Source organism: Rhinoraja longicauda, chromosome 26, assembly GCF_053455715.1.
Source record: "Rhinoraja longicauda isolate Sanriku21f chromosome 26, sRhiLon1.1, whole genome shotgun sequence".
Taxonomy (NCBI): Eukaryota; Metazoa; Chordata; class Chondrichthyes; order Rajiformes; family Arhynchobatidae; genus Rhinoraja; species Rhinoraja longicauda.
Window position 1 is genome coordinate 2,689,496 of NC_135978.1, and position 19,829 is coordinate 2,709,324.

The 19,829-nt window shown below is 49.5% G+C and overlaps 1 protein-coding gene across 1 annotated transcript in view; it reads left to right on the plus strand.

Moving 5' to 3' along the window:
• Positions 1 to 19,829, plus strand: part of sez6b (seizure related 6 homolog b) — a 223,304-nt gene that overhangs the window by 136,759 nt on the left and 66,716 nt on the right. The window contains 1 exon segment of the mRNA XM_078422809.1: positions 16,437 to 16,622. Coding sequence (XP_078278935.1) covers positions 16,437 to 16,622 — 186 coding nt within the window.

Sequence of the window (19,829 nt, forward strand, 5' to 3'; positions counted from 1 at the left end):
ATGAAAAGACCACTGTGGGAATACTGGCCTGCGCAGAGAATGTTCCCAAGCAAACAATTCAGGCTGTCTGGCTGCCTGTTATAGTCATATACAGCATAGAGGCAGGCCATTCGGCCCACCATGTCCATACCGTTTAGTTTAGCGTAATTTAGTTTCGCTTAGTTTAGAGATATAGCACGGAAAAAGGCCCTTCGACCCACCGAGTCCACGCCGACCAGCGATCCCCGCGCACTAACACCATCCCACACACACACTCGCGACAATTTATTAACACCAAGCCAATTAACTACAAACCTGCACGCCTTTGGAGTGTGGGAGGGAAGCGGAGATTCCAGGGGAAACCCACGCAGGTCACGGGGAGAACGTACAAACTGCGTACAGACAGCACCTGTGGTCAGGATGGAACCCGGGTCTCTGGCGCTGTGAGGCAGCAACTCTACCGCTGCGCCACCGTGCCGCCCCATCTATCCTTCAAGTGCGGCACGGTGGCGCAGCGGTAGAGTTGCTGACTTACAGCGAATGCATCGCCGTTGACTCAGGTTCGACCCTGACTACGGGTGCTGTCTGTACGGAGTTTGCACGTTCTCCCCATGACCTGCGTGGGTTTTCTCCAGGCGCTCCGTTTTCCTCCCACACTCCAATGACGTGCAGGTTTGTAGGTTAATTGGCTGGGCAAATGTTAAAAAAAATAAAAAATTGTCCCTAGTGGGTGTAGGATAGTGTTGATGTGCGGGGATCGCTGGGCGGCGCGGACCCGGTGGGCCGAAGAGCCTGTTTCTGCGCTGTATCTTTAAATCTAATCCCACACTAAACCCATTTTGCATTCTCCCCAAATTCCCATTAACCCCCCACATTCTGCACCTCACCTAAAAGTTAAGGGTTAATCAGTTTAGTTTATTGTCACGTGTACCGAGGTACAGTGAAAAGCTTTGTTGTTGCGTGCTAACCAGTCAGCGGAAAGACAATACATGATTACAATCGAGCCGTCCACAGTGTACAGATACCTGATAAAGGGAATAACATTTAGTGCAAGATACAGTCCAGTGAAGTACAATTAAAGATAGTCCGAGGGTCTCCAACGAGGTACAGGACATGGGAGGTCAGGACCGTTTTCTGGTTGTGCTAGGATGGTTCAGTTGCCTAATAACAGCTGGGAAGAAACTGTCCCTGAATCTGGAGGTGTGCGTTTTATGATATGATACGATGCGATAAAATTTTATTAATCTCCGCAGGGAAATTGGTCTGTCGACAGTCATAACACATAAGGTACACAGAAACTTGAAATTGAAAGTGAAAACAAAAAGGAAAAGTCATAGTGCCTTCTATACCTCTTGCCCGATGGGAGAGATTTTTAGATTTAGATTTAGATTTAGAGATACAGCGCGGAAACAGGCCCTTCGGCCCACCGAGTCCGCTCCGCCCAGCGATCCCCGCACATTAACACTATCCTACAAAACACTAGGGACAATTTTTTAAAAACATTTTACCCAGCCAATTAACCTACATACCTGTACGTGTTTGGAGTGTGGGAGGAAACTGAAGATCTCGGAGAAAACCCACGGAGGTCACGGGGAGAACGTACAAACTCCGTACAGACGGCGCCCGTAGTCGGGATCGAACCCGAGTCTCCGGCGCTGCATTCGCTGTAAGGCAGCAACTCTACCGCTGCGCCACCGTGCCACCCTAGATGGGAGAGGGGAGAAGAGCGAGTGACCGGGGTGAGACTGGTCCTTGATTATGCTGCTGGCCTTGCCGAGGCAGCGTGGGGTGTGGATGGAGTCGATGGAAGGGAGGTTGGTTTGTGTGATGGTCTGGGCTGCGCCCACAATTCTCTGCAACGTCTTACAGAGGCCGAACAACCTACAACCTACGCACGTCTTTGGGAGGAAACTGGAGCACCCAGAGGAAACCCATACAGTCACAAGGAGAACATGCAAACTCCATACAGTCAGTGCTGGAGGACAGGGTCGAACCAAATGAAAACGCGCTGCGTTACTCCAGCTTTTTGTGTCTATCTCCGGTTTAAACCAGCATCTGCAGTACGTTCCTACCCACACAATGTGCTGCTCCATTTAGTTAAGGCTCCAAGATATTCCCAACTACATTCAAATATTTCGTTTAGCTTATTATTGTCATGTGTACAATGCAAAGTTTTTTTGTTGGGTGAATAACCAGTCAATGAACAGACTACATGATTACAATAGTTTCAAATTAATTGCAAGGAAACAGCATGGAATCAGGCCCTTCGGCCCGCAGTGTCCACACCATCCATTGATCACACTTGTCCTATACTATCCCACTTTCACATCCACTCCCTGTACTCTGGGGTAACGTTACAGAGGACAATCGACCTACAAACCTGCACGTCTTTGGGACATTGGAGGGAACCGGAGGAAACCCACGCGGTCACAGGTAGTTGGTGCAAACTCCACACAGACAGCACCCGACGTCAGGGTGTCTCTGGTGTTGTGAGGTAGCAGCTCTACCAACTGCGTCTACAGCCTAGAGACTCCACCCCAAATTCTTTCTGTCAATTAAACATGCCTCGTTGCCACCTTCCACTCAGCCAACAACGAACCATCAGTGTGAAGAAGTGTCTTGCCCCGAAACGTCACCCATTCATTCCTTCTCTCCAGAGATGCTGCCCATCCCGCTGAGTTACTCCGGCATTTTGTGTCAATCTTCGGTGTAAACCAGCATCTGCAGTTCCTTCATACACACATCAGCTATACAGTGAAACCTCTAGTTCAGGACCAAGAGCCTCTACAACAGCAAAGATTTATTAACAATTCTGTAACTTTTGGTATCTCTGTTCAAAGGGATCAATGCGGGAGATGAATGTAGTGAAGTGTTTTACCATTGATCTTTGTGATCAGTGCAAGCCTTTGCCATCCTGCCTGATCAAACATAAAGTTACTGCATCTCAAGGCACCCTGTCTTGCAGTTAGTGAAAAAAGACACAAAGTGCTGGAGTAATGACATCCCAGATGTCATCAGGGCGGCACGGTGGCGCAGCGGTAGAGTTGCTGCCTTACAGCGAATGCAGCGCCGGAGACCCGGGTTCCATTCTGACTACGGGCGCCGTCTGTACAGAGTTTGCACGTTCTCACCGTGACCTGCGTGGGTTTTCTCCGAGATCTTCGGTTTCCTCCCACACTCCAAAGACGTGAAGGTTTGTAGGTTAATTGGCTTGGTAAATGTAAAAATTGTCCCTAATAGGTATAGGATAGTGTTAGTGTGCGGGGATCGCTGGTCGGCGCGGACAAGGTGGGCCAAACGAGCCTGTTTCCGCGCTGTATCTCTGAACTAAACTAAACTAAATCAGGCAACTGAACCATCCTGGACTAGAGTCTGAAGAAGGGTCTTGACCCGAAACGTTACTCATTCCTCCAGAGATGCTGCCTGACTCGCTGAGTTACTCCACCATTTTGTGTCTACCTACTAATCCCACTGGAGCAGGATGGAACCATTTTTTTAGGTTCGTTTTGCTTAGTTTTTTAGTTTAGAGACACAGTGCGGAAACAGGCCCTTCGGCCCACCGAGACCGTGCCGACCAGCGATCCCCGCACACTAGCACTATCCTACACACACGAGGGACAATTTACAATTTTACCCAAGCCAATTAACCTACAAACCTGCACGTCCTTGGAGTGCGGGAGGAAACCGGAGCACCCGGAGAAAACCCACGCAGGTCACGGGGAGAACGTGCAAACTCCGTACAGACAGCACCCGTAGTCGGGATGGAACCCGGATCTCTGGCGCTGTGAGGCAGCAACTCTACCGCTGCACCACAGTGGAATGAGAACCAGATCCAGATGAAAACGAAGGTAGACACAAAATGCTGGAATAACTCAGCGGGTCAGGCAGCATCTCTGGAGAGAAGGAATGGGTGACGTTTCGGGTCTCGACCCCAAAACGTCACCCATTCCTTCTCTCCAGAGATGCTGCCCGTCCCGCTGAGTTCCTCCAGCATTTTGTGTCTATCTTCGATTTAAACCAGCATCTGCAGTCCTTTCCTGCACAAGACCACATGCTGTATATAAAGCACAGTGTGGGCTGGAAGTTAATGCTTTTCACCCAGTGTTATGAAACGCTTGAAAGAATGAATTTGAAGTGGTCCAAGTGCAGGTCCATTTAACAAGTTCCCACGCCCTGCCAAGCTGAAACAGTGTTGCCATCACTCAAACAGGGGTTTAATTTGAGGAAAAGCTTTGCAAGCAGAAGCCTTTCGCTTCAACACCCGGTCAGGGCCAACGCTTTCCGTCCGATTCCTTGCAAAACCAACCATGCACAAGCCGTTGATGAGGCCGCAGGTGGACGACTGTGCTCTGTTCTGGTCGCCCTGCTGTGGGAGGGATGCCATTAAACTGCAAAGATTGCTGCCCCCCCCCAGGTCCTTTTTAATTCTTTCCCCTTAAAGCGGTGGTGCAGCGGTAGAGTTGCTGCCTGACAGCGAATGCAGCGCCGGAGACCCGGGTTCAATAGACAATAGGAAATAGGTGCAGGAGGAGGCCATTCGACCATTCGAGCCAGCACCGCCATTCAATGTGATCATGGCTGATCATTCTCAATCAGTACCTCATTCCTGCCTTCTCCCCATACCCCCTGACTCCGCTATCCTTAAGAGCTCTATCTAACTCTCTCTTGAAAGCATTCAGAGAATTGGCCTCCGCTGCCTTCTGAGGCAGAGAATTCCACAGCTTCACAACTCTCTGGGTGAAAAATGTTTTCCTCATCTCCATTCTAAATGGCCTACCCCTTACTCTTAACTGTGGCCCCTTGTTCTGGACTCCCCAAACATTGGGAACATGTTTCCTGCCTCTAATGTGTCCAATCCGTTAATAATCTTATATGTTTCGATAAGATCCCCTCTCATCCTTCTAAATTCCAGTGTATACAAGCCCAGTCGCTCCAGTCTTTGAACATACGACAGTCCCGCCATTCCGGGAATTAACCTAGTAAACCTATGCTGCACGCCCTCAATAGTAAGAATATCCTTCCTCAAATTTGGAGACCAAAACTGCACACAGTACTCCAGGTGCAGTCTCACTAGGGCCCTGTACAACTGCACACAGTACTCCAGGTGCGGTCTCACTAGGGCCCTGTACAACTGCAGGGTCTCGACCCGAAACGTCACTCATTCCTTCTCCAGTATTTTGTGTCTACCTTCAGGCTTGTAGTTTAATTGGTGTCTGTAAAATTGTCCCTGGTGTGTAAGATAGTGCCAGTGTACAGAGTGATCGCTGGTCGGCAGAGTCTCGGTGGGCTGAAGGGCCCGTTTCCACGCTGTATCTCTGACCTAAACTAAACTGTGAGATCGATATACAGACCCCAAACATCGCCTGCCTATTCCCTCCACAGATGCTGCCTGACCCAGTGAGTTCTTCCAGCACTTTGTATTTTGCTCAAGGTTTTCCATCTTCTGCCCGACGGAAAAGGGGAGAAGAGGGAATGACCGGCGTGTGAAAGGTCCTTAGTTTAGTTTAGAGATACAGTGTGGAAACAGGCCCTCTGGTCCACGCCGAACAGTGATCCCCGCACACTAACACTATCCTACACACTAGGGACGATTTACACAAGCCAATAAACCTACAAATCTGCACGTCTTTGGAGTGTGGGAGGAAATCGGAGAAAACCCACGCAGGTCAGGTACAGACTGCACCAGTAGTCAGGGTTGAACCCGGGTCTCTGGAGCAGTGAGGCAGCAACACTACCGCTGTGCCACTGTGCCGCCCTTGATTAGTAGAAGCAAGGAACTGCAGATCTGGTTTACAACAAAAGACACCAAATGTTGGAGTAACTCAGCGGGTCAGGCAGCAACTCTGGAGAACGTGGATAGGTGACGTTTCACAGAGTGCTGGAGTAACTCAGCGGGTCAGGCAGCATCTCTGGAGAACATGGACAGGTGACGTTTCGAGTCAGGACCCTTCGTCAGACTAAGCCCATGATTATGTTGGCTGCTTACCTGAGACAGCCCGTTGTGTAGATTGGGATGTTCACTCCGATGAGGGCAATATCAATAACCTGTTTCTATGTCCTGAACTATCGTATAATTAAACCTTTAATAAATCAAAGCAGGTTCCAATTATTTTCCAAGTAGATCTTATGAGAAGCGCCCTTTATCCAGGCTTTATTGAAAGAAAGCATTTCGTCGCTAGTTGACAGTGAGCCTGTTTGTACTGGCACAAATCTCAGAGTCATTAATAACAGGATTAGTGGCAGTGGATAGGGATTAACTTCAACCGCTGTGTTTACCGTAGATTGCCCATCAGAAGCACAGGATCAGAATACAGCTGCGTTTACTGCAAATCTCTTCAGTAAAGTGGGACCTGGAGTTTGTGGAGAGCACGGTGGCGAAGCGGTAGAGTTCCCGCCGCACAGCGCCAAGTTCAATCCCGACTGTGGGTGCTGGTCTGTACGGAGTTTGTACGTTCTCCCCGTGACCTGCGTGGGTTTTCTCCGGGTGCTCCGGTTTCCTCCCACACTCCAATTCTTAAGGTTAATTGTAGGTTAATTAGCTTTGTATCAATATAAAATTGTCCCTCGTGTGTGTGTGTGTGTAGGTTAGTGTTAGCGTGTGGGGAACGCTGGTCGGCACGGACTCGGTGGGCCGAAGGGCCTGTTTCCTCGCTGTATCACTAAAATAAACTAAACTAAAACTAAAGAGTGAAGATTTCATTCCTCAAAATTATAGACAATAGATAATAGACAATAGGTGCAGGAGGAGGCCATTCGGCCCTTCGAGCCAGCACCGCCATTCAATGTGATCATGGCTGATCATTCTCAATCAGTACCCCGTTCCTGCCTTCTCCCCATACCCCTTGACTCCGCTATCCTTAAGAGCTCTATCTAGCTCTCTCTTGAATGCATTCAGAGAATTGGCCTCCACTGCCTTCTGAGGCAGAGAATTCCACAGATTCACATTACAATAGAAAGTACCTCAACATACAAATATGATCAAACACATCAATACAGAACTGTTGTCCACACACTGTACATACTGTTGGATCTTTCCTGAAGCATAGTCGTAGAGTGATACAGTGTGGAAACAGGCCCTTCAGCCCAACTTGCCCACACTGGCCCAACATGTCCCATCTATACTAGTCATAGAGTGATACAGTGTGGAAACAGGCCCTTCAGCCCAACTTGCCCACACTGGCCCAACATGTCCCATCTACACTAGTCATAGCGTGATACAGTGTGGAAACAGGCCCTTCAGCCCACCTTGCCCATACTGGCCAACACGCCCCATCCACACTAGTCCCACCTGCCTGCATTTGGTCCACATCCCTCCAAACCTGTCCTATCCATGTCCAAATGTTTATTAAACGTTGCGATAGTACCTGCCGCAACTACCTCCTCTGGCTGTGCGTTCCACACGCCCTTAAAGCATTTACCCGATCTATTGCTGTCATGGCTTTGCACATGTCTGAGTCCACCCGATCACCCGGCCACACCAGTGCTATGTTATCCCACTTTCTCATCAGCTCCCTGCACAAACTAGGGGCAATTTACAGAGGGCCAATTATCCGACAAATCCACACGTCTTTGGGATGTGGGAGAAACCGGAGCACCCGGAGAAAACCCATGCGGGAACAAAGAGAACGTGCAAACTCCATATAGACAGCACCAGAGGTCAGGATCGTACCCAGGTCTCATAAGGTCATAAGTGATAGGAGCAGAATTGGGCCATTCAGCCCCTCAAGTCTACTCTGCCGTTCAATCATGGCTGACCTATCTCTCCCTCTTAACCCCATTCTCCTGCCTTCTCCCCATAACCCCTGACACCCGTACTAATCAAGAATCTATCCATCTCTGCCTTAAAAATATCCATTGACTTGGCCTCCACAGCCTTCTGTGGCAAAGAATTCCACAGATTCACCACCCTTCTGACTAAAGAAATACCTCCTCATCTCCTTCTTAAATGAATGTCCTTTAATTCTGAGGCTGTGACCTCTAGTCCTAGACTCTCCCACTAGTGTTTAATTTCATTTCATGTATCTTGTGTTTTTATGACTGTTGGCAGACCAATTTCCCTCCTGGGATAAATAATGTTCTATTGTATCGTAATGGAAGCATCCTCTCCACATCCACTCTATCCAGGCCTTTCACTATTCAGTAAGTTTCAATGAGGTCCCCCGCACCCTTCTAAACTCCAGCGAGTACAGGCCCAGTGCTGACAAACGCTCATCATAGGTTAACCCACTCATTGCTGGGATCATCCTTGTAAACCTCCTCTGGACCCTCTCCAGAGCCAGCACATCCTTCCTCAGATGTGGGGCCCAAAACTGTTCACAATACTCCAAATGCGGCCTGACCAGCGCCTTATAGTCAAGTCAAGTCAATTTTATTTGTATAGCACATTTAAAAACAACCCACGTTGACCAAAGTGCTGTACATCAGTTCAGGTACTAAGAAACGAACATACAATGGCGCACAAACATAACAGCACATACATAAACAGTTCACAGCGTCCCCTCAGAGGGCCTCAAACGCTAGGGAGTAGAAATAGGTTTTGAGCCTGGACTTAAAGGAGTGGATGGAGGGGGCAGTTCTGATGGGGAGAGGGATGCTGTTCCACAGTCTAGGAGCTGCAACCGCAAAAGCGCGGTCACCCCTGAGCTTAAGCCTAGACCGCGGGATAGTTAGTAGCCCCAAGTCGGCCGACCCGAGGGACCTGGAGATAGAGTGGTGGGTTAGAAGATTTTTGATATGCGGGGGGGGGCAAGCCCATTTAGGGCTTTGTATGTGAATAGGAGGAGCTTGAAGTTGATTCTGTACTGTACTGGGAGCCAGTGGAGAGAGGCCAGAATCGGTGTGATGTGGTCCCTTTTACGGGTACCGTCAGGAGTCTCGCTGCGGCGTTTTGGATCAATTGCAGGCGGGACAGGGATGATTGGCCGATCCCAGTGTACAGGGAGTTGCAGTAGTCTAGGCGGGAGGAGATGAATGCGTGGATGATTTTTTCAATGTCGTCAAATTGTAGGAATGGTTTGATTTTAGCTATGGTACGAAGCTGGAAGAAGCTGGCTTTTACCACAGCGTTGACTTGCTTGTCAAACTTTAACTCAGCATTACATATTGATATACGGCAGCCCATTAGGGTGACCTTACATTAGCCCTAATGTAATATCAGCATTACATGTAGTTATATCAGCATTACATTAGATTTAGCTCTTAGGGCTAATGGAATCAAGAGATATGGGGAGAAAGCAGGAACGGGGTACTGATTGTGGATGATCAGCCGTGATCATATTGAATGGCGGTGCTGGCTCGAAGGGCTGGATGGCCTACATAGATACGTAGAAAATAGGTGCAGGATTAGGCCATTTGGCCCTTCGAGCCAGCACCGCCATTCAATGTGATCATGGCTGATCATTCTCAATCAGTACCCCGTTCCTGCCTTCTCCCCATATCCCTTGATTCCGCTTGCCCCTAGAGCTCTATCTTTCTCTCTTTTGAATGCATCCAGTGAGTCGGCCTCCACTGCCCTCTATGGCAGAGAATTCCACAGATTCACTATGCTCCGGCCTACTCCTGCACATATTTTCGATGTTTCTATCCGTGTGGCGCTGTGAGGCAGCGCCTGCAGTTCCTTGTGTCTACGAGTTACACTATAAAGTGGTGAGGAATTGTGTTCCGTGGATATACATTGATAACTTCTGTACATCGGCAAGACCAAGCACAGGCTCGGTGATCATTTCACTGAACACCTCCACTCAATCTGCCCAAAACCTACCTGATCTCCCAGTTTCCTCAGTACTTCAACTCCCCCTCCCATTCCCAATCGACCTTTCTGTCCTGGGCCTCCTCCATTGTCAGGGTGAGGCCCAGCGCAAATTGGAGGAACAGCACCTCATATTTCGCTTGGGCAGTTTACACCCCAGCGGTATGAACATTGACTTCTCTAATGTCAAATAGCCCTTGCTTTCCCTCTCTCTCCATCCCATTCCCAGTTCTCCCACCAGTCTTCCTGTCTCCGACTACATTCTATCTCTGTCCCTCCCCCTCCCCTGACATCAGTCTGAAGAAGGGTCTCGTCCCGAAACGTCACCCGTTCCTTCTCTCCAGAGATGCTGCCTGGCCCGCTGAGTTACTCCAGCATTTTGGGTTCCATTGAGGTTGGTGGACAAGTCCACTTGATTGCTCATTTGGCCTCAATCCCCTGTTAATTTAAACAGTATAGCTTATTGTCAGCACAAAGATAATTGCCGGATCATGCAGAGTATTTTCCAGTCAGCTCTTTGCTATAAATGGCCTGTGTGCCTCATTATCCTGTCACGCCGATGATCTCTGAAATTAGCTTATCAATAGTCCATTTAGTTTTGTTTCAGCTTTTTCAGAACCTGTATTCAGACCTTCTATTGATATTCGCTTTTGAGGTTTTATTTCTGGATGCCAATTTGCACATCACGCCTGGTTCTTTGGATATCCATTTAGTTGTGCAATTATCTTTCCCTAAACAAAGGCGTATTGACCGCGCTGGTAAACATTTTACGTTTACATTTCACTGAATGTTGTACTCACTTAAGCTGGGAGAGGACACAGGGAAAACCATCCCTCCCCCACAGAGTCAGAGAGTGAGACAGCGTGGAAACATGCCCTTCGGCCCATCTTGCCCACTCCGGCCAACATGTCCCAGCTACACTAGTCCCACCTGCCCCATATCCCTCTAAACCTGTCCTGTGCATGCACCTGTCTAAATGTTTCTTAAACGCTGTGATAGTCCCTGCCTCAACCACCTCCTTTGGCAGCTTGTTCCACACACCCTCCACGTTTTGTGTGAAGAAATTACTCCTCCAATTCCGATTACATCTTTTCCCCTTAAACTGGGGTTGCCAACTGTCCCATATTAGCCGGGACATCCCGTATATTGGGCTAAATTGGTTTGTCCCGTATGGGACCGCCCTTGTCCCGTAATAGGCCTGGGGGGGTGCTGTAGGCCCGGACACTGTAGGCCCGGACACTGTAGGCCCGGACACTGTAGGCCCGGCGGACACTGTAGGCCCGGCGGACACTGTAGGCCCGGACACTGTAGGCCCGGACACTGTAGGCCCGGCGGACACTGTAGGCCCGGCGGACACTGTAGGCCCCGCGGACACTGTAGGCCCGGCGGACACTGTAGGCCCGGACACTGTAGGCCCGGACACTGTAGGCCCGGACACTGTAGGCCCGGACACTGTAGGCCCCGGACACTGTAGGCCCGTCACTGTAGACACGGGGGCCCCTTTAGGCCTGGATAGTGTAGGCCCGGAGGCCCGTGCGCCGCCTAACGGAGGTTAGGAAGGAGATGAGAAGGAATTTCTTAAGTCAGAGGGCGGTGAATCTGTGGAATTCTTTGCCACAGAAGGCTGTGGAGGCCACAAGTCAGTGGATATTTTTAAAGCAGAGATAGATAGATTCTTGATCAGTGCGGGTGTCAGGGGCTATGGGGAGAAGGCAGGAGAATGGGGTTAGGATGTAGATAGATCAGCCATGTGTGAAGTTGTGAAGTTTACATGGCCTAACTGTGCTCCTATCACTTTTATGACTTTATGAAAACCCAACAGATTAAGTTTGGGCAGCTTGCTTGCACCCCAGCAGTGTGAATATTGATTTCTCTAACTTCGAGTAACTCCCTCTCCCTCTCTCTCCGCCCCTCCTCCACCCTAGTGGTTGTACAAGTTTCACTGTCGCCCTGGTGAGTCTCATTGTCGGCAACTCGTTTTCACCTAGCCCACAGCTAACAATGGCCTGTTTCCTTTTCCATCGTTAGTTTTTGCACATCTGTCATTCTTTTGTTCCGTATCTCTCCACATCACCGTCGAGATCTCTCATTTCCCTCTCCCCTGACTCTCAGCCTGAAGAAGGGTCTCGACCCGAAACGTCGCCCGTTCCTTCTCTCCAGAGATGCTGCCTGTCCCGCTGAGTTACTTCAGCTTCTTGTGTCTATCTTCGGTCTGGACCAACATCCTCAACGTTCCTTCCTGCACGTAATCCAGAAAGTTCTCTGGAACGGAGGCTGCTGGGTAATCAGTGTTCGACCTGCACTCAGTTTGCTGCATTTACAGTTTCTTTAAAAAAAACACGAGCTCTTCCATTTTAAATGCTACCTGGTTTACGGAGATAAGCACCATTTTAATGCAGGAATTCTAAACAGGGGCAGATGAAAGGGACCGGTTTATAATACAGCTTACATAAACATCATCTTAGCAACTCAAGACAACAGGAAAATCATTCATACAAGAAACCTGCACAAAATAGGAAGTTATTTTAGTGTGAATTACGCAGAGTGGGCCAAGCAACACAACTCAGCTGGCCGATGAGAAAGTCTCACAGTTGACAACTATAAAATTAGCATTCCTGTGCTAATTAGTCATCAATCTTCCCTTTCTTCCTTCTGTCATCACTCTCAGACGCTGCACGATGAATATACTCGCTCCCCACTTTTAGTTTAGCTTATTCACAAAATGCTGGAGTAACTCAGCGGGTCAGGCAGCATCTCAGGAGAGAAGGAATGGGCGACGTTTCGGGTCGAGACCCTTCTTACTTTAGTTTAGTTTGGAGATAAAGTGTGGAAACAGGCCCCTTCGGCCCACCGGGTCCGCGCCGACCAGTGGTCCCCGCACACTAACACCATCCTACACACACACACGAGAGACAATTTTTACATTTGTACCAAGCCAATTAACTTACAAACCTGCACGTCTTTGGAGTGTGGGAGGAATCCAAAGATCTCGGAGAAAACCCACGCAGGTCACGGGGAGAACGTGCAAACTCCGTACAGACTGCACCTGTAGTCAGGATCGAACCCGGGTCTCAGGCGCTGTGAGGCAACGACTCAACCACTGCGCCACCGCGCCACCCTCAAGATCTACTGACAAGACGTGCCCACTAATTCCTTTAATGGTTTCTTAGCTAATTCTGTGTTAGCAAAAAGCACGGCATGGTGGCGCAGCGGTAGAGTTGCTGCCTCACAGCGCCAGAGTCCCGGATTCGATCCTGACTACAGGTGCTGTCTGTACGGAGTTTGTACGTTCTTCCCGTGACCTGCGTGGGTCTTCTCCGAGATCTTCGGTTTCCTACCACACTCCAAAGCCGTGCAGGTTTGTAGGTTAATTGGCTTGGTATAAATGTAAAAATTGTCGCTCGTGTGTGTAGGATAGTGTCAGTGTGCGGGGATCACTGGTCGAAGATAGACACAAAAAGCTGGAGTAACTCAGCAGGACAGGCAGCATCTCTGGAGAGAAGGAATGGGTGACGTTTCGGGTCGAAACCCTTCTGGTCGATGCTGACTCGGTGGGCCAAAGGGCCTGTTTCCGCGCTAAACTAAACTAAACTAATGTCTGGCATTCATCAATGAAGCAATACCTTTGATTAGATAAATTAAGTTATTGGGATTTTAATTCTGAAGAATAACAAATATTATATAGCAACTTAGTTGTCCAAAGCTAGTGACAATCCTCCATGATTTGCGAAACCACTGTCTGTTTCATGTAAATCCAGATTACAAAATAAAACTTCATGTACGTATTTAAAATGATCGATTGGAATATTAAATAGTTGCATTAACAAATTGGTGTGACAACTGTGAAAATTTATGCTTAGTTACACAGTTCAATCTTCTTAGTTACTTAAGTGCTTTGCTGAGATAACTACCAAGTATTTTAAAACATGAAGTTAAAAATAGCTAGACCCTAATACGGTGTTACTAATCATCTTCTCAGTACGTTCGTGCAAGGTAAAGACAAGATAAATTAAACCTTACTTGAATTGAGTTTAGTTTAGAGACACAGCGTGGAAACAGGCCTTTTGGCCTACTGGGTCCGCGCTGACCAATTATCACCCTGTACACTAACACTACCCTACACACATGACTGTGGGGCCAGGTTCAGCTCAAACTCCATCATCAAGTTTGCTGATGACACTGTGGTGGTGGGCCGGATCTCCAACAACGATGAGAAGGCCTACCGGGAGGAGGTGGCTGATCTGGCACTCTGGTGTCAGGACAATAGCCTCCTCTTGAATGTCACTAAAACAAAGGAGCTGATTGTGGGCTTCAGAAGGGCTAAACATCCAAGGACGTACACGCCACTGGAGATAAATGGGTCTATTGTGGATAGGGTGAGCAGTTTTAAATACTTGGGAGTCCGCATCGCAGAGGATCTGACGTGGGCAACGCACATTGCCGCACTGGTGGGTAAGGCTAAGCAGCGCCTTTACCACCTTAGACAACTGAGGAAATTCAGAGTGTCTCTGAGGATCCTTCATTGCTTCTACTCTGGGGCTGCAGAGAGCATCCTGTCCGGCAACATTACAGTCTGGTTTGGGAACAGCTCTGCCCAGGACAGGATGGCCCTGCAGAGAGTAGTGCGTTCGGCAGAACGCACCATGGGAACTACACTCGTCCCCCTGCAGGACCTATACATCAGGAGGTGCAGATCCAGAGCAAGCAAGATCATGAGGGACCCCTGCCACCCCAGTAACGGACTGTTCCAGATGCTACGATCAGGCAAACGCCTCCGCTGTCACGCTGTGAAAACGGAGAGGATGAGACGGAGCTTCTTCCCACAGGCCATCAGGACTGTCAACTTTTATAACCCCAGAGACTAAATTTTTGTCGACACTAATAGTAACTTATTAACTTTATTTATATGCTGTAACTGTAATTCTTTTTGTGCACAACCCGCAGGCATTGCCACTTTCATTTCACTGCACATCGTGTATGTGTATGTGACAAATAAATTTGACTTGACTTGACTTGACACACCAGGGACCATTTACAATTTTACCAAACATAATTAACCTACAAACCTGTACGTCTTTGGAGTGTGGGAGGAAACCGGAGCACCCAGAGAAGACCCACGCGGTCACGGGGAGAACGTACAAACTCCCGAGAGACAGCACCCGTGGTCAGGATCGAACCCGAGTCTCTGGCGCTGTGAGGCAACAGCTCTAACCACTGCGCCACCATGTCCCCCCAGCTCTTCTGAGGAGGGAGAGACTTTGGTGGTGCTATCTTGACCGTAGGTTCATTGCAGTTGGTTTGGGACAAGTTGTTGGTGATAACTCTACTCAACTAAGATGAGAAAAAACCTTTTTCACCCAGAGGGTTGTGAATTTGTGGAATTCTCTGCCACAGAGGGCAGTGGAGACCAATTCACTGGAGAGAAGGAATGGGTGATGTTTCAGGTCGAGACCGTTCCGTGTAAGTCTCAGTCTGAGGAAGGGTCTCGACCCGAAACGTCACCAATTCCTTCTCTCCAGAGATGCTGCCTGTCCTGCTGAGTTACTCCAGCATTTTGTGTCTATCTGCAGATTACAGATTAGATTATTGTCACATCCACCATAGTTCATGGATATTCATTGTTCACCAAATGCTCATCAGTAAACTGTATAGATTACCCAATTCACCTCTACCCAATTGCGGACTGTGGAACTGATGCACTACTAAAAGGACTGGACAAGCTAGATGCAGGAAAAATGTTCCCAATGTTGGGGGAGTCCAGAACCAGGGGCCACAGTCTTAGAATAAAGGGGAGGCCATTTAAAACTGAGGTGAAAAGGAACTTTTTCACCCAGAGAGTTGTGAATTTGTGGAATTCTCTGCCACAGAGGGCAGTGGAGACCAATTCACTGGATGAATTTAAAAGAGAGTTAGGTAGAGCTCTAGGGGCTAGCGGAATCAAGGGATATGGGGAGAAGGCAGGCACGGGTTACTGATTGAGGATGATCACAATGAATGGTGGTGCTGGCTCGACGGGCCAAATGGCCTCCTCCTGCACCTATTTTCGATGTAACTTGATGCTCCCAACCACCTGCTCTTCGGCACCATTGATGCTGATTGAGACACACACTCCACCTCGCTTCCTGAAGTCAATGACCGGATTTAATTCTAATTACTTTGCTGTGTTAATCACTCAAGTCAAAGTCAGATTAGGTAAGAGGATAATCATTCTGTACACTTAAGACTTTAGAGATAAGTGCAGAAACAGGCCCTTCGGCCCACCGCGCCCTCGCCGACCAGCGATCCCCGCACACGGACACTACCCTACACACACTAGGGAGAATTTTACATTTATACATTTATAGCAAGCCAATTAATCCACAAACCCGTACGTCTTTGGAGTGTGGGAGGAAATGTTCAGCCATGATCACATTGAATGGCGGTGCTGGCTCGAAGGGCCAAATGGCCTCCTCCTGCACCTATTGTCTATTGTCTATTGTCAATTGAAACCAGAGCACCTGGAGAAAACCCACGCAGGTCAAGGGGAGAGCGTACAAACTCCGTACAGACAGCGTCCGTAGTCGGGATGCAACCCAGGTCTCTGGCGCCATGAGGCAGCGACTCTACCGCGGCAGCACCGTGCCGCCCTCCGTGACTGGGTAGTTGTGTGTGTCTCGTTCCCAGTGGCGTTCACTCTCTCTCTCTGTCTCTCTGCCTCTTGTCTCTGCAGCCTACTTGCTGAGTTGTGGATTTCCGCTGAAGCCCTCGTCTGGCGATGTGTCGGTCACCAGCCTCCACCCCGGAGGCGTGGCGCACTTCTACTGCAACTCCGGCTACCGGCTGCAGGGCTCGCCGACGCTCACCTGCATCAACGCCAGCAAGCCGCGCTGGAGCGACACCCAGCCCCAGTGCATCGGTAAGTGCCCCTCATACCGTACGACCGCGCCCGGGCGGCACTAGAGAGGGGCTACACGCTGTCCACGGGCACACTGGGGGATTTCCGTTGGGTGGCCAACTGTCCCGTATTAGCCGGGACATCCCGTACATTGGGCTACATTAGTTTGTCCCGTACGGGACCGCCCTTGTCCCGTATTAGTAGGGGTTGCCAACTTCCTCGCTCCCAAATACGGGACAAGGTGACGTCACCGCCCCGCGCCCCATGTGACCTCGCCCAGCCAGCGGCCACGTGCTCCCGCTCCACCAATGGCGGCCGCCCAGGCCGGGAGCACGTGGCCGCTGGCTGGGTGAGGTCACGTGGGGCGCGGGGCGGTGACGTCACCCCTTGTCCCGTATTTGGGAGTGAGGAGCAACCCTAGATTTCCGAGACTGAATTTCAGCCCTGTGAGTTGCGGCCCCTGTTCTGATATCTAAAGGGGCCGCTCCTCGCCTTCTGGCTGCACTTCACACCCACCACCCTCGTCTTTGGACACCCTGTGCGTAGGGGAGAAGGTGGGGGGGGGGGGCTGAAGATGTCCTGGTTGGGTTGCTCCTGGGCCTGGCCAAGATGGCCGTCCGCGAGTCACGGCGCCAGGCGGAAGAGGGCTCTGCCCGAGATGGCTGCCTGCCCCTTTTCCGGGGGGGTTACGTCCGCGCCCGGGTGGCGTTAGAGAGGGACCGCGCGCTGCCCACGGGCAACCTGGGGGATCGCTTCCGGGACCGCTGGGCACCACAGTGGGTGGATGCATCCTGGATAAGGATTGCAATATAGAGTCTGAAGAAGGGTCTCGCCCCGAAACGTCACCCATTCCTTCTCTCCAGAGATGCTGCCTGACCCGCTGAGTTACTCCAACAGTTTGTGTCTACCTTCGATTTAAACCAGCACCTGCAGTTCTTTGATACACATTGTAATGTAGATGTGTGATAGTATATTTAGTTATAAGTATATAAGAATAGTATGTAAGAATATTGTGTTTAGATAGTTGGGTGATTCTTCGTTGGAGTGGTGGGTTTGTTTGGTACTGTTTTGTATTGTATATATTAATGCATTCATTGATAATAATTGGGTGCTGTCTGTATGGAGTTTGTACGTTCTCCCCGTGACCTGCGTGGGTTTTCTCCGGGTGCTCCGGTTTCCTCCCACACTCCAAAGATGTACAGGTTTGTAGGTTAAATTGGCTTGGTATAAAAAGTAAAATTGCCCCTCGTGTGTGGCGGATAATGTTAATGTGCGGGGATAGAAACATAGAAACATAGAAAATAGGTGCAGGAGTAGGCCATTCGGCCCTTTGAGCCTGCACCGCCATTCAATATGATCATGGCTGATCATCCAACTCAGTATCCCGTACCTGCCTTCTCTCCATACCCCCTGATCCCTTTAGCCACAAGGGCCACATCTAACTCCCTCTTAAATATAGCCAATGAACTGGCCTCAACTACCTTCTGTGGCAGAGAATTCCACAGATTCACCACTCTGTGTGTGAAAAAAAACTTTCTCATCTCGGTCCTTAAAGACTTCCCCCTTATCCTTAAACTGTGACCCCTTGTTCTGGACTTTCCCAACATCGGGAACAATCTTCCTGCATCTAGCCTGTCCAACCCCTTAAGAATTTTGTAAGTTTCTATAAGATCCCCCCTCAATCTTCTAAATTCCAGCGAGTACAAGCCGAGTCTATCCAGTCTTTCTTCATATGAAAGTCCTGCCATCCCAGGGATCAATCTGGTGAACCTTCTCTGTACTCCCTCTACGGCGAGAATGTCTTTCCTCAGATTAGGAGACCAAAACTGTACGTAATACAGTTGATCGGCGCGGACCCGGTGGGCCGAAGGGGGCCTGTTTCCGCGCTGATTCTCTAAACGAGAACTGTACTGAACGTGATGATAAATGAAACCGTTGAAGACAGGGGAAAAAGCTGCCCTGGGTTTTGTATGAATGGCGGGTGGATGAATCTATGCGTAGCCAGCCGTTTTTGATGCTAATCCTTGCGTCCGCGGCCTCACACAGCTTAACAGAATGACCAACATCACCCCTGAACCCTGTAATTCCGGCTGAGAGAGGAATCAAACAAAACCGCTGCACTCGTCAGACTTCCGTGTTGACGTTTTGGCGAAGCAGGTTTGAGCGAACTTCACAGCGTTTCTTACCCTGGAGTATTTTAACGGTATCAGTGAGAACACGAGAACAAAATCAAGCAAGCATCAGTGGAAATAAAGTATTTATAAGTAACTGCAAAATTCGGCAAAAAAGCAAAGCAAAAGTTGGTGTCAGGAAATGAACAGCAGTTTGATGATTTGAGTTGGCTGCCGATGTGCTCTTTGAAGGGCAATTCTGAACCTGAGATACCAGACCCATGGCAACGTAATCCACTTCTAATAGCCTGCTAGCCCAGTGGACAGCACGGTGGCGCAGCGGTAGAGTTGCTGCCTCACAGCGCCAGGGATCCTGGTTCGATCCTGACTACGGCTGCTGTCTGTACGGAGTTTGTACGCTCTCACGTGGGTTTTCTCCGGGTGCTCCGGTTTCCTCCCACACTCCAAAGACGTGCAAGTTTGTGGATTGATTGGCTTTGGTATAAATGTAAATTGTCCCGAGAGTGTGTAACATAGTGTTAGTGTGCGGGGAACATTGGTCGGTGCGGACTCGGTGGGCCGAAGGGCATGCTTCCGCACTGTATCTCTGAACTAAACTAAAGTAAACTAAAGAGCCCTTTGTTAACTCGGGTATGTCAATTTACCTCAGAAAAGTACAGCAACTTTGATTAGCGAAGGTGATGCTTCGGGTCGAGACCCTTCTTCAGTCTGACCCGAAACATCACCCTTTCCTTCTATCCAGAGATGCTGCCTGACCCGCTGAATTACATAGTAACATAGAAAGTAGGTACAGGAGTAGGCCATTCGACCCTTCGAGCCAGCACCGCCATTCAATGTGATCATGACTGATCATCCACAATCAGTACCCCGTTCCTGCTTTGTCCCCATATCCCTCGATTCCGTTAGCCCTAAGAGCTTTATCCAACTCTCTCTTGAATACATCTAGTGAATCTAGGGCGGCACGGTGGCGCAGCGGTAGAGTTGCTGCCTTACAGCGAATGCAGCGCCGGAGACTCAGGTTCGATCCTGACTACGGGCGCCGTCTGTACGGAGTTTGTACATTCTCCCCGTGACCTGCGTGGGTTTTCTCCGAGAT